The sequence below is a fragment of the Pleurodeles waltl genome, chromosome 5 (assembly GCF_031143425.1).
Source record: "Pleurodeles waltl isolate 20211129_DDA chromosome 5, aPleWal1.hap1.20221129, whole genome shotgun sequence".
Classification (NCBI taxonomy): Eukaryota; Metazoa; Chordata; class Amphibia; order Caudata; family Salamandridae; genus Pleurodeles; species Pleurodeles waltl.
In genome coordinates, this window is record NC_090444.1 from 405,955,247 (window position 1) to 405,969,282 (window position 14,036).

A 14,036-nucleotide genomic window follows, 5' to 3' on the forward strand; every position below is an offset into this window, starting at 1 on the left:
GCCCTCTGTCCAAACAAAGCTTATAGGTATCACTACCAATGTATATGTCTTACAAAGATGGACTGTTGATCATATGTGATATTGTTCTAGTGGATGGCACTGCACTGCAATGTGTTTGTTCTATGTTATGACTGAAAATGATAAATAACATAACAAATATACATTTATATATACTTTTATTTCCTAAATTAATCACTCACAAAGTGCGAAATTTAACAATCTTAATGAGGATTAGCAAAGAGAAGCAACAGGTTTTTTTAATGGAATATGTGCATCTATTACGTAAGGCACTAAAAGGGCCAGGGAAAATCAAATTGAGATGAACACAACAAATTGTGTCTTAGTCCGCTTATTTTGCAGAAGATCAATTTCCCTAAATTGAAATTAATAAAATGTGGTAAATGAGGAGACAAACAGAAGGAGATAGGGAAACACAGGGGGATTAATTTCCTTTTTCTTCAGCCATCTTGTGCAAGCTTTGAATGACCTTGTTCAGCTTTCTCTGTCTCATAGCTATGTGTGGGAATGCACTTTTCAGTTGGTGCAATACTATCTTATGGATTCTGATTTAATCATTACCCTGTTACCATTGTAGGGATGTAATCTTTTCTTGATTTCAAAATAGCTAAAGACTAAGATCATGCATTCAGTCCCCTATTTATCTTTAGTCCAATCTTCATGTCTTTTACTTGTAAAGATTATCATATCTGTCTAGATGTAATAATGAGGTGACAATAGATGAAACTGAGGTGAATTATCATATCTGAATGTGTTCTGCTTTCTTTAATGTGAAATTATTCTGATTTGAGCTCATGAAAAATTTACAAACAGCACTGATACAGATCTATGAAGGGATGGGGCTTGAAAGTATCTTCCACTTTAAAAGCAAGGGTGAGGTCTGAAATTATTGCTTAAAAATGTATTTTAGCTTGAAAGCAGGCTGTTCCAGAGAGAAGCTTCTCAATTGATCCACGTGTGTACTTTGTGGGCCTGAATCACAAAGGTAACTTACACTTTGCTTTTCGATATTCCCAAACTGCACTTTGGTAGTAACTTGCACTTTTGTAATAACATACACTTTTGTAGTAAGTTCAACACTAGACATGGCCAACTGCTGGCACTGAAACACCATCCCATAATAGAAAATTGAGGTAGGGACGTAATATAAAAGTGGAAGTTACTACTAGAGTGTAAATTAGTACAAACGTGCAGTTTATGGATATTGAAAAATAGTAAACTTACTCAAAAGTGGAAGTTACTACAAAAGAGCAGTTTGTGAATAGCAATTTGTAGTAGGCTTTTGTAGTAATACTACTATAGTACTACAAAACATAATACAAAATGAAGTGTGTGAACCAGACCCTGTTGAAATAGTGACATCATAATATTGATGGAACAACATTTTCACATTTTCAAGAGAGGTGCCTATGGCCATTAAAATTAAAAAAATGTGATTGCATTTTTCCAGATACCACGTGATGAGAGAAGCTCTCCAATAACTTGAAATTGTGAGCCAGGCCGGCAACATTCATGGGTCAACAGAGCGTACACCAACTGCAGATTTTCTCACAGCATCATAACAGCAAACCCCGAACAAGGACATGACCCAACACATAGGACCTATTTTAATGGTATGACATTTCATGTCCGAGGATTTTACTACTGAATTTCGACCCTCAGAATACCATGAAAGAAGAATATCGAGGGACAAAATATTGACAAGTGCATATGGGGGAGCATAGATTTACTATTCCTAAATCCAAATCTACCTATCTTGAAAATATATGCACCACATAGGTACATATATATTGAATTAGGTATAGAAAATTTAGACTAACCTGTCAATATTTTTTTCAATATATTTAAAATTTTGTCCATCGATATTCTGGGGTCAATGTTCAGACTGCACATCATGCCAGAGGAAATGAAACAAGATGATGGACAGGAATGAATGTGAAATAAACTGGTGCTGGTGCTTCATCTTTAAATCATTGTTTTCATAATGTTTTAGTATGAGTGGCAAAATTTCTAGCCATAGAATGCTGCCCAAGGTTTCTCAGAATGTATACATGGGATAAGTTCTTATTTGCTTATTATGTTATTTTCTCCCAGATAGCCCAGTTTGAGCTCCTGAATTAAAGATGATGACCCCTGCTGTGAATCGGGAAATTCCACAATGTGGCTAAGTCACTGGGTTTGTAGTCAAATGACCAAGATTCCCAGATCTTACAGTCACTTGATTTCTGAAGAAACCAAGTGACTTATCTCAATTCCCATCAAGCAGATGTCAGGATCACTAACTCCAGTTTAAAAAATGGCAGCACTTAGCTCTCTTTTTGGTCCTCAAAAGAGTGAGGTGCCAAATATTAACTTAAGCCATCATTATGAGTTGGCCCACAACTACTAATATATATCTAGTACTCATGCATTTGCATCAATTAGTTCATGCTCAAGTTCTTTGACTTTGACACTATCAACAGTTATAAATGAATACCCCAGAAAATCATGTACACACCACAAGGTGTTTCAGTTCGTAGTATACAATCAGAAATAGTCACTGCCACATTCATTGATAAACATCAAGTGTGGTTTCTATAGCAGACAAGGGAGAGGGAAGCTGTGCTGCACTCACATTCATATCTGACAGAAGAACAGCTATGGAGCAGTTTGAAGTGTTACACCCCGCACCCCACATGTGCACACAAAAACGCACACAAATTGGCATCTGAAATTGGAGCCTGTAATCATGAGGACAAGGTTTCACAACGTGAGTAGTCTGCAAAGGATTCTCATTTTAGCAATGTTCAGAGCATATCTGAAAATGGAAGTATGAACTTCATTTTCAGATGCTTCTGGCAGTTGTTTTGTCCTGATGATGACCACAGAACAACCAGGATTGAAACATGAACTTTCTCTGACATTTATTTAGCATGAATGATAAGTACACTGCACCACAATTCACTCTTAACACTGTGAACTTTATTGACCATCTGTCTCTGATTATGTTTTGATGATTAACACAACAGCGCTATTACTTTTTATTAGGTTTCATTATTTAGAGAAATTATTTTGCAAGAAACATTGCAGTAAGCATCCCTCCTGAATTTTGGTAGAATGAAAATTATTTCCAGATGCACCATTGTTTTTTGTTCACTAGAGGTAAAGAGGGTAGCCCTAGTGCTGTCATATATCATCCACAGTACTAGCAAAGCCCCCATATTCTTCCCTGCCCTCCTACTATCATTGGTTGAGCCTACAGATAGGTCTACTGACCAGTGTTGTGTATGCAACAGCCATTGATGCTTATACCTTCCTCATCTTCACTGCTGTTCATATCCAACATTACCCTTCGCTTGTGTCCTGTGCCTTGCCTTTTCAGTCTTTGGTGTCGGCCCTAAATGGGCCTGGTTGCTCGTACGGTGGTCATTCTTAGGCTCAAGAAGCAGCTGTTTCTCTACTGAGCTCAGGCAAACTGTGTAACTCTGCATCACATGGCCACACAAGCCCTTGTTGCATACTTGTCTCTCGAAAACCTGTGCTACGATGCACAGACCTTCCAAGCATAGGGATGCCAACAGCCAGGTATTACAGAGGTGACGGCTATATGAGGGTAGGAGTGTGTGTAGGTGAGTGGCTCTGTAATCGTGCATGTGGTTGTGTGTGTGTGTCAGTGTGTGTCGTATGTCTGAGTGAGACCTTTATATTTGGAAATCTTCTATCCCTGGCATATGATGAGAATCTCCATTATACAGTATAGAATGGCTTGACCTCTCATAGTCACTTGGATTGTGGTAGACATCCCTGGAAGCTGGTGGACATTCCTGGCATTTGGTGGGCATCTTGGTGGGCATCTTTGACATACATCTTGGGGAAGCATACCCTTGGTGTTTAGTTACAATTGCTGCCATCTGGTGGTCAGGTCTAGCAAATGGAAGTCACCAATGACTTCTGGTAAGTATTCTCTGCATCTGATATTCTCCTCTGCCTCCTGGTATACGACAGTCATCTATCACATATGATGTCCCAGATTCTCATGGCCATTCTTGGCATAAAGTGAGAATCCTAGGTATAAGGTGAACATGCCAGATCTGATTGCTATCTATAGTGTGTCATAGCTTCCAGGTTTTCAAATTGCTTATGTGTGACATTTCCATAATTCCAGAGTACTTTCGGTGACATGCTACCTTTAAATTCGTGACCCTTTGAGTGATACATTATTGTGAATAAAACCAAGCATTTAATTCCATGCAAATAAATAAATATCAGAAATTATTGCTTTCTGAGCAACAAGAGGCTCTAACAGGGCCCTGAAACTACTGCAAAACCCCTGAAATAGAAGGCTTCTAACCTATCTGATGGTTAATGTACTTACTTGAGAAATCTGTGTGCAGTCTAGTCACAGGTTTAACTCATCATAAAATAGCATAGACGGTTGATGTCCCTGCAATCACCTGTAACTGCCTCTTTTGTGATTTCCCCAACTCAAAATTTACCATCAGTGCTGCTAGTATTCCCTGTAGAGTTTTCTTCATTAAAAACATCACCTTCAACATGGACGAAGGGGGATGCAGAGATATCAAGCTCCTGGGAGGTCTGTGAGGAGGAAGGACTCTGTCAGGTGGTAATCTTTATACCTACATTCTCCATTAGCCTATTCTCTCCCCTCCCACCGTCTTCTCCTCTAATTCATCCTCTTCCTGGGAATAGCCCTCACAGTGCACAAAGAAACTTTTCATCACAGAAGGAAAAAGGCGAAGATGAAGATTGCCTTGGCTCAGGTAAGGACTTTCCCACAGAGTATATATCCAGCATACTCAGCTCTCTCCCTTGCAAGTGAACTGAGTCCGGTGCTGATTCCAAAATAATTGAGTCACTAAATACGTTCCACCGATTGACACCAGGGTCTTCCATCAGTAGCTTGGGCGAGAATGTTGATTGGCCCTGGGTACCTAGCTTCTTTTAAAAGTACGTTCCTACAAACTCCTTTATGGAGAGTGGCAAAGGCATTGCACCTGCTTCCTCCACAGGCCTCGTCGTCGTGCTGCTGGAGTCTTCCCTGCCTAATGATTTTTTAATTATATTACTCTCTGCTGCAACAACAATGATGCTTCCCGCAGCGCGGCTCTGCAAGGTTCCTGAGGGAGGGGGGTAACCTTTTACAGCAGTGCCCCCCCATGCCATCTTTTGGTCTCAGCCACCTCGTCCTTTTATTTTACTTTGCAGAATCTTCCTTCAACTTATGATCTTTTTGTCACTTTGCAAAAGGCCCAATTTGTGATATAGCCTAATCCTGGCACTAGGTAGGCCTCGTTGCGACTAATCCTACTGGCACTAGGTAGGCCGTTACGACCAACCGGTCAGTTTCCCCATCACTCTGTAGGACGAACAATCAAAAATCAAACACGGAACCCAAACCACTCACTTGCCTCCTCCCTTTGCTGAGCTGGTTGCCCAAGCGACTTTAACCGCCATTTACGCCGCTTCAACCCGCACCAGCTCTATAATTAATTTGTCAATTGTTTGTTGTTGCCTGGCCTTCGACTGTCCTGAGTGACAGCTCAACTCCGGGCCTCAATTCCAAGTCACCACAAAACTGCCCCACCCCGCTGGGCCAGAACCGTTCGCCTTGGCTGGGTTCACCCCTGGCCAGTGCCTAAAGTTCCCCGGCTTCCCACGGTGCTCTGGCAAGGGTCACCTGTGTCCCCTTGCCCACACAACCCACGGGGCTTTCTAGGGGGTCTATTAAGAAGACTGTTAACGGCTCGCACCAGCCACAATCCAGAGCCCTGCCACTGTCACTCGTGCGAAGACACTTCTGGTTTCACTTTAAAGGACGCTTCTGCATTTAATCCACGGCTGCCTTTTCTAGGTGTTGTGTTTTTTGTTGCACTGAAGGAAGTGCAGGTAATTGCAGAGGCCTACTCAGGGCTTCTGAAAGACAGTAGGATCAGAAGCTGAAATTGTAAGGCAGTAGGACTGGCCAAAAAGCTGTAGCTTACTGCCCAAATCAGTAGCGATGGCATGTATGTATTATATCCTGCCTCTTTGAGGCTCCAGAGCATAATATGCCTTCATCTTATTTCAACAGAGCCTACCTAGAAAGCCTCCTTTACTTGTTCATTGTTAAACTCTTTCAGATATTACACTCTGAAAATGTATGGGTGCATAAGCCTACGGAGGAGGACCAGAATGCTCTAGAATGGGACTACAGCAGAATTGACTGTTTTGTCAACAAGCTAAGTCACTTTCTTGAATATTACTTTAGAAATTCATTTGGAGGCTGTGGGAAACTATATGGTCACCAATGATAGGTGATTGTAGTACACTAGGTTGAAAATGTACACATGTATTTGGTATCTCGCTGTTACATATCTGTCTGCTGTTTCAACATTTAGAAGATACCACAGAGTGCCTGGTGACAATTGAGAATGTTGCTGTTATGCTTCTCAATGAAGAAGTGTGTCCATGTGAGCATATATTTAGATAGTGGTCCAAGCTATTGTCAGAGAAGTTGTGGTGAGGCAGAAAAAGGAGAGCACTCTTAGCATCCTGATGATAAACAGCTCTGTGCCTATGAGAACTTGGAAAGTTTGGCCTTCCAATGTTGACAAGCCACCTTGGCAGGGTATGTGACACCACACCTGAATTCACACATTTAGGGCCTCATTTACATGGACCATGGCACAGGGCAATGCAGTGCCTTGCTGAGCTGCCCTGCGCCGCTGGGAAAGGGCAGAAATGGACCGTATCTACAAGATATGGCGCATTTCTGTCCTCTACCCCTGCACTGGTGCACTAATTGCTGCCATGCGCCAATGACGACACCTTTTTCACCATAGTGCAAGGGTGCCTGTGTTGTGGGGAAGATTGTTTTCGTCCAGGAAGAGACACCTTGCTGCACAAAAACAATCACCAGAGGTGTGTTCCTCTTTCTATGTGTGCTGCAAAAGGCAGCACACATAGAAATAGGAAAAAACAGGGAGAAATAACTATATTTCTCCCTGTTGCGTCACTCCTATGCTACCCCTGAGGTGGCATAGGAATCTGACGCATTCCCAGACTTATAAATCTTGGAATGCATCAGATTCCTTTGGGTTCCATGGGCGGTGGGTGGGAACGCCCCTTTCACGCAGTGTTATGCTTGAAAAGGGTCCGTATTGACAAGGCCATGACAAGCCACTCAAGGTGGTTTGCGTGGCCTTGTAAATATGGGTTGGCACTCTGCACCACCTCAGCAAAAAAATAAATTATGCTCCGGTGGCGCAGTGTGCTGCTAAGGCCTCGTAAATGAGGCCCTTAGTATGACCAAAAGGTGCACTTAGTTATTTTTGGCAATATTGGTCAGTGGTGAGGATGTTGGGTCTTCCTCTCAGTGTGCGCATCTATCCTCTTCTGTGAAATGCATAATCTTCTGAGACCATGTTGATTCAATGCTGTTTACAGAATAGTTATTTTTCCCCAAGTGTGGTATTGATGGCCCAGCGCTGGAAACAGGCCTTGGTGTAGGTATAGGTCCCATAATTAGTGTCCTGTCTTTTATTGCTCCCTTTCCCCTTGCACAGAACCTTGGATGTGCTGACTTACTCTACACCAACCAGGTATTCAAGAAGAATGTATCCTAACCTTTGAAGCTGTGATCTGGTGTTCTATTTCTTAAACTATGCAACTGCCTGAATTTTAAGGGTTGAATATTTTGTAAATGTAGGTTACCACATATCACTGAGGAGCTCTAAAATGCAAATGCTTACATTGACCAGACACTGCCTGCCTCATTTTCACATAATAGATATATAAAACTATAGATAGATAGTAGTGAATTACGGGGATTTGTTTTTCACCGAGGGGTGTCTGAGTGACATCAAATAGACAACTAGAGCAAAGGTTGAGTGTCTACGGTGTCACTCAGAACCCAAGGTGGAAAACATGCCCATTATTTACTTTTAAACCATCTCTAAGTTTGTGTTATTCATGGATACGAAAGCATCTGCCCCTGCTTTAAACTACTTTGCAGGGGTAGGGGATAAAGGGAGAGCTATACATAACACACCCTCTCTTCCCTGGTGCAAATGTGAAAAATAAATATCTTACCTACTATCCCTAACCTAAACCCGCTACCTTCCTTGCCTTCCTCCCCTCCTGCAGCTGTGCTTTCTGCTTTCAGTCAAAGCAGTCAAGCACAGGTGCGCTGACAAGCTCTCAGAGAGCCCTGTTTCCTGTCCTGGAAGGTTTTTATAACATCACAACAGTTGAACAGTTGGCCAGTTTTTTTGTCAACTGTTATGTCACAGAAGGCTTTTAAAGACTGAAATAAATGATAGATGCTCTTTATGAGAGCCATACAGAATTAATGTAATATTGATGGGAAAACAGTTCTTCCACAGTCTGTTCTGTCTCAAAAAACAAATAAGCGTGATGAGGAGCCTATAGGGTAATTATTAGGATACATTATTTGAAAGTCAGTGATATTTATATGAGGTTGTAAAATGAGTCAATTACATATTTTACTGTCTCCTATAAAATAACAAACACAATATAAATGTTACAAAATACAACTCAAATTACGAATGTGAGGTTTGGCTATTGTTTACTGACACTTACTCTTCTTCAGAATCTCCTTACACTGGGGATTAATTGGTGGAGCATTAGCTTTTCCCAGAGCATTTGAGAGCACTTCCACAATGCAACGTGTTACCTGCAATATGTAATAAAAAGAGCTCATGTTAATCACTCCACTAAATAGGCGACAAGTATATTCTCACAATAATGATTAAATATAATGAGACATATTTACCAGAAGTGCTCCAAAATTGGCAGTGCCGCTCTGCATCACTTTTAAAACGCAGGGATGTGCTGTATTTCTTAGAATACAGCTCATCCCTGTCTTTCACCCTGCGCTGGTGCTAAATTAGCTTCCGAATGCCAATGCTGCCACCCTTGCGCCATGGCACAATGGCTGTGTTGCAGGGGAGATTGTTTTTGTGCAGGAAGGCATACCTTCTTGCACAAAACAATCTTCAATTGCAATTAGCTTTTTCTATGTGTACTACCAATGCAGCACACATGGAAAGAGCAAAAAACAAGGAGAAACTAAAGCATTTCTCCTTGTTACGCCATGCACACATCACCCCTGGGGAGGCGTTAGATTTTGGTACTTCTTCAGGTTTACAAAATCTCGTAAATCTGGGGCAGCGTCAAAATGCAATGGGTGTTGCTGTGGAACGCCCACAGCAACACTCATTGCACAACCCTTCCACGCAAAGTGCTCCATGTGAAGGGGCTGTATTTACAAGGTGGGGATAAGCCACAAAAAGTGGCCTTATAAATACAACGCAGTGCAAAGTGCCACCAGGGCTTCACAAAAAGTGACACTCCAGTGGTGTTAAGGGGTGGTAAATATGCCCCAATGTTTTGAACACCAGTGTACCAGTCTCCTTGGAAATTGAGTTACCAAAATGGCAGGAGTTGCAGCACTGACATCACATTCCCTTTGATCCCCAGGGATACCACATGTAGCCCTTGTCCAACACGTAATAGAGGGTCTGCTTTCTATTTGTTACTGAGGGACGCTCATGTTGTATAAAGTACAGTAAATTCCTGAATCTGCATGTTGTATAAAGTACAGTAAATTCCTGAATCTGCCCAAATGAACTCTGAGTTCAGGGCTAGCAGTGGGGTTACAAAGGGCATGCCAGAAACTCCTGCCCACCCCTAATTGTTGTTCATACCAGTGCCTTCTTGAGAAACGTTTCATGGCTCAGGGCTCATGCTTTTAAAATGTGTTTTTGTTGCAATGAAATGTGTGAATTTTCGAAAATCATTCCTGCTAAATTAACACCACGAACTATACAGCTGCTCCAGAAACATTTAGAAACAGGTGTTTCATCAAACTCGATCTCCAGGGACATAGAAGCGAATAAAGCACTCATCAATTAATTTTCCTATTTGCTGGCTTGGAAGGAAGCCATGATTGATTGCATTCCTAAATGCAGTGGCTAACACTTAACACATATTGCATTCTTTCCGAGGATGGTCAAAGATTCTCAAATCTCATTTCAGCCCTTTATAGATAGGGAGAATTGAAAAGAGATTTCATAGAATACATTTTACCCACGTGCGTCTCTCTATGACGAGGGTGGAATATTTTGAAGACGTTGGGAGTCCTTTCAGTATAGATATAATTTGATTTGCTAACACCTGCCTCTAAATGTAGGTGTAACCATTCAAAACTCAAGTGTGTCATTCAAGTGTGATACAAGTGGGGTGGCAGAGGGAGGGTCTTTGCCATTTCGAACACAGTTGTGGGTTATGCTGTAGGTTTGATATAAACGAGCAGGTAGCCCTAATCACAAGATAGGTAAAAGTGCAGCTTCAAATCAGTGGCGGATGGTGACTTTTCAAAGTGGTGGGGCATGGTGAAAGTGTCCAATTTCTGCCCAATCGCCACTCCCCCATGCCTCTTACGGGAGGTGCAGCCAATCAGTGTGGTCGGAGTGAGGGCCCAGGGCAAATTGAATAAAATAAATACAATTTGGGCAGGGGTTTAGTCCCAATTCCTTGAAGACATAATGACAACAAGTAAACAAGACTGGCACTGATGCAGATGAACACGGCAGACACATGCTAGCAGGGATATACTTCACACATTCAACACAGCACACACACTCAGCACACACATGTACTAACGCAAACCACTCAACACCATGCATACACATTTACACAGACAACACATAACTTCACTTATGTTTTACTTTTCAATCTGACCTTGCACCGTGCAGGCTGTGTTCCCCAAAGTTCAGCCGGCAGCCAACTGGCCACAATTGTCTTTCTCGTGCGTGCGCTGCTCTACCGCTGAGGCTGCTGTCTACTGCTGAAGCCAATGTGAACGTCACCATTCCTGCGGTTTCTGTCATGCTGAGAACAGCACGAGAGAATGTGCAGCATTGGATGGAGCATGCTAAACCAGCTAACACTGCTGCTGGATTGGTGAGGGCAGAAGTGCGTATCCCAGGCTGGCCGTCGCAAGACAGCCGGCCAATCCGACATGTGCACTTCATCCTTTTCGTGTGAGCCCTGTTACTGCCAACTGGTTTGCACAGCAGGAGTCGCCCACCCTCAAGCTCACCAGTGCGCACATCATTAAAATGGTAGTTATATTTTTATCAATGTATGCATTGTTTATTAAGGTTTATTGCTGCACTCACAGCAGGCAGGGCGATGCCTAGGGCTAAATAGCTGTAAGGCTAGTTAGCCCTAGGAGCTCACTAGGGGAGTTAGTTTCCACACCCCTAACTCTCCTAAATCCAGGATTTAAGGGACCCCCCTGACACCAGAACCTCAATTCTGACTGAACAGCTTAGGAGAAGGACCAGGGTTAGCTCTGCATCACTGCCAACTGGACTCTGCCCACTGCATTAAGCCAAAAGAGGGATACTCTATCCCTGAGGCAACAGAGTGGGAACTGCTTGATCAACTATCATCCTTGGCTGAAATCTATCACTCTTGACCAGAGGGACACTTGTGGAAGCCAGAAGCACTCTCAGGCTCCCCTGGACTGGTGACACCAGTCCCCTGCAAACTACAGGTAAAAACACATGCAGGATCTGAAGTTTTGCCAGCCACCTGGCCCACCGTAAGATTGTCGAAAGCCAGGTAATCCAGTGTCTTCTGGGAGTCGTAGTCCAGCCGGCCTCCAAGTTTCAGGCTGTCACCTCCCTTCCTCGGACCCTGGGAAGTTCTCAAAGGATCTCTGCCCCTTTATCGCTGCCAAGGGTTGTTAGTTGCCAATTTGGTAACCAGCCCCCACACTTGATGCTGCATGTGCAGGGCACCATGTGGAGCCTGCATCCCACATCTGCAATGCAGCCCCCACCTGAGCTTTTGCATCCTCTTGTCACGACGTTGTCTAATTAGCAAAATCAGCATCAGCACAAATCCAGTTCTGCACCACGGACATCCAGGGCAACTCTGCACCTAGACCCCGTGAACCAAATAGAAGTGAACTGACTGATGTGGCTTAGTCCCAGGGCCCTCACCACTGTAACCTTCCAAGGGTTCCCCCCAGCACGGCCTCCAAGTGACCATTTGTCATCAGTAGATCCCTGCCATTGACTTCAATGTGAGTCCGGATCAGCACCATGGACAGTCAGAACAAATCTGAAACCGGATGGCACAGGCCAGGTAAAACTGCACTGGCTGTCATGATCTGGTCCTAGGGACTGCACAACCTTAACCCTATAAGGTTTCCATGCCACTGACTTTCTAACCGCATTTTGAAACAAGTGATATTTTTCCCACATACTTTAAAGCAGCGTTTAAATGCCAGTTCTGCTGTGATTTAATATTGCTCTAAAATCTATAACTCTGGTTATAGTGATTCAATTCTGTTTGTTTTGGTGTCCAAACTAAGATAAAAATAAGCTCTGTTTTAAAAAAGTGATGTCAGATTTCTTTTGTCGTGTCAATTATTGCCCATGCTCCTGCTGTGAAATGCTTAACACATGTTCCTCTACGTGAAACCCGACTGCTCTTTGTCACACTACCAGGACTGAGCTAAGGATTTACTAGGGTGAATCCAAAGACCGTTTCTGGAGTATCATGATAGTATTACATTGTGAGGTCTAACCCCCACACAATACCTTACTTTCCTAAATTGGTGTTTAGTAGTGGGATCTTGAATTTGAGTTTCACAGTACCACTTTTTCATAAGCTTGTTTTGCACAAGAAATCTGCTAAATTGACTTTAGCATGAAAAGTTATTTTTGCACATTTAAAGAAAATAAAATAATTGGTTTGTAAGGGCTTTGTGTAGACCCCCAATCCATTAGACCGCCAACCCCATGAGACCCCGCCGGCTGCATTACAAACAGTTTTTCCGCCAGCCGGCCCAGCAGAATTCAGGGCTGGGACATTGCTGATGGCTCCACATGGAGCTGTCATCAATGCCTCAGTGTGCCGTAAATTGGGCAGTGACCTGCGCAACAGGGCACTGCACGGGGGCCCCTGCACTGCCCATGCCAAGTGCCAAATGCATGGGCAGTGCATGGGCCCCAGAGGGGCTCCGTAGCACCCCTTCCACCAGCCTTTCCCACCAGGGAAAAGCTGGGGGAAACAGGGTTCATTTTCCTGAGGGCAGCTCTGCTTGTAGCACTGCCCTGTCAGAAAAGGTAATCTGCCATCGTCAGGCTGCCTGTTGGCGGTAGCCTGGTGGTGGCAGGGGGGCGCCATGGGCGGCCCTCCCTGTGTTTATTAAATGGCGGTTCAGTCCGCCAAGTCGGTGGGGGTCTTTTCTGCCGCCATGGCAGTCTGAACTGCTGGGTTCATAATGAGCCCGTAAATTCTCCTAGTGAGGAATTCATCCTTTAAAAGTTTTTCCACATTTTTCATAAGGTCCAAATTCTTAGGTTAAAAACCACACTGAATACTAACAAGAGTCTTGACTTGTCTATCCTTCCAGCCCTCAGAATCAGTGATCTGAGAGCTCTGTGCAAAGTTAGAGGCATTGGCTATACAAGGAGGACCTGGAGAAGGCACTGAGCTTTATGAAGAAGGGAGGGTAGAGAAGGAGGTTCCATAGAGTTGGAGGAAGATGCCCTTGCCCCAGAAAACAAAGAGGAAAAATGTGAGGACTGCAGTTCCCAACCCTTCCCCAGACCGCCTTCACCCGTGGGACGTGACAGAAGTTAATCTAGTAGGCCTACACTGGTAAGAGGGTAGGACTCCTAGAGGAAGAGTTGGACTTAATCTCCCTAGTGGAGAGAAAACTCAAACGTGAAGAGAGGAGACTAGCCCTGGAAGAAAGGAGGGCTAAGTTGGACCTTAGGCCTAGTGATGGTGGCAGCAACAGTACCACCAGGGAGAAGGAGGAATCCTTTGACCCAAACATCCCCAAAGGGATTGTCCCTAGATCTGGTGATGGAGGTGGCATTGACAAATGGTTTGCAGGTTTTGAGAGGACTTGCAGAATGAGGAAGGTACTATCTCATCACTGGGGCTCTCTGCTTTGGGAGTTATTCCCAGTTAAGTTCAGGGATAGACTT

At 43.5% G+C, this 14,036-nt stretch overlaps 1 protein-coding gene across 2 annotated transcripts in view; it reads right to left on the bottom strand.

Annotated features, from left to right (window-relative positions):
* CHGB (chromogranin B) overlaps positions 1-14,036 on the bottom strand; it is a 300,313-nt gene that overhangs the window by 137,482 nt on the left and 148,795 nt on the right. For both annotated transcript variants that reach the window (XM_069234159.1, XM_069234160.1), the window contains one exon: positions 8,599-8,692. In XM_069234159.1, the coding sequence (XP_069090260.1) occupies positions 8,599-8,692 (94 nt within the window). The remainder of the gene's footprint in view (positions 1-8,598; positions 8,693-14,036) is intronic.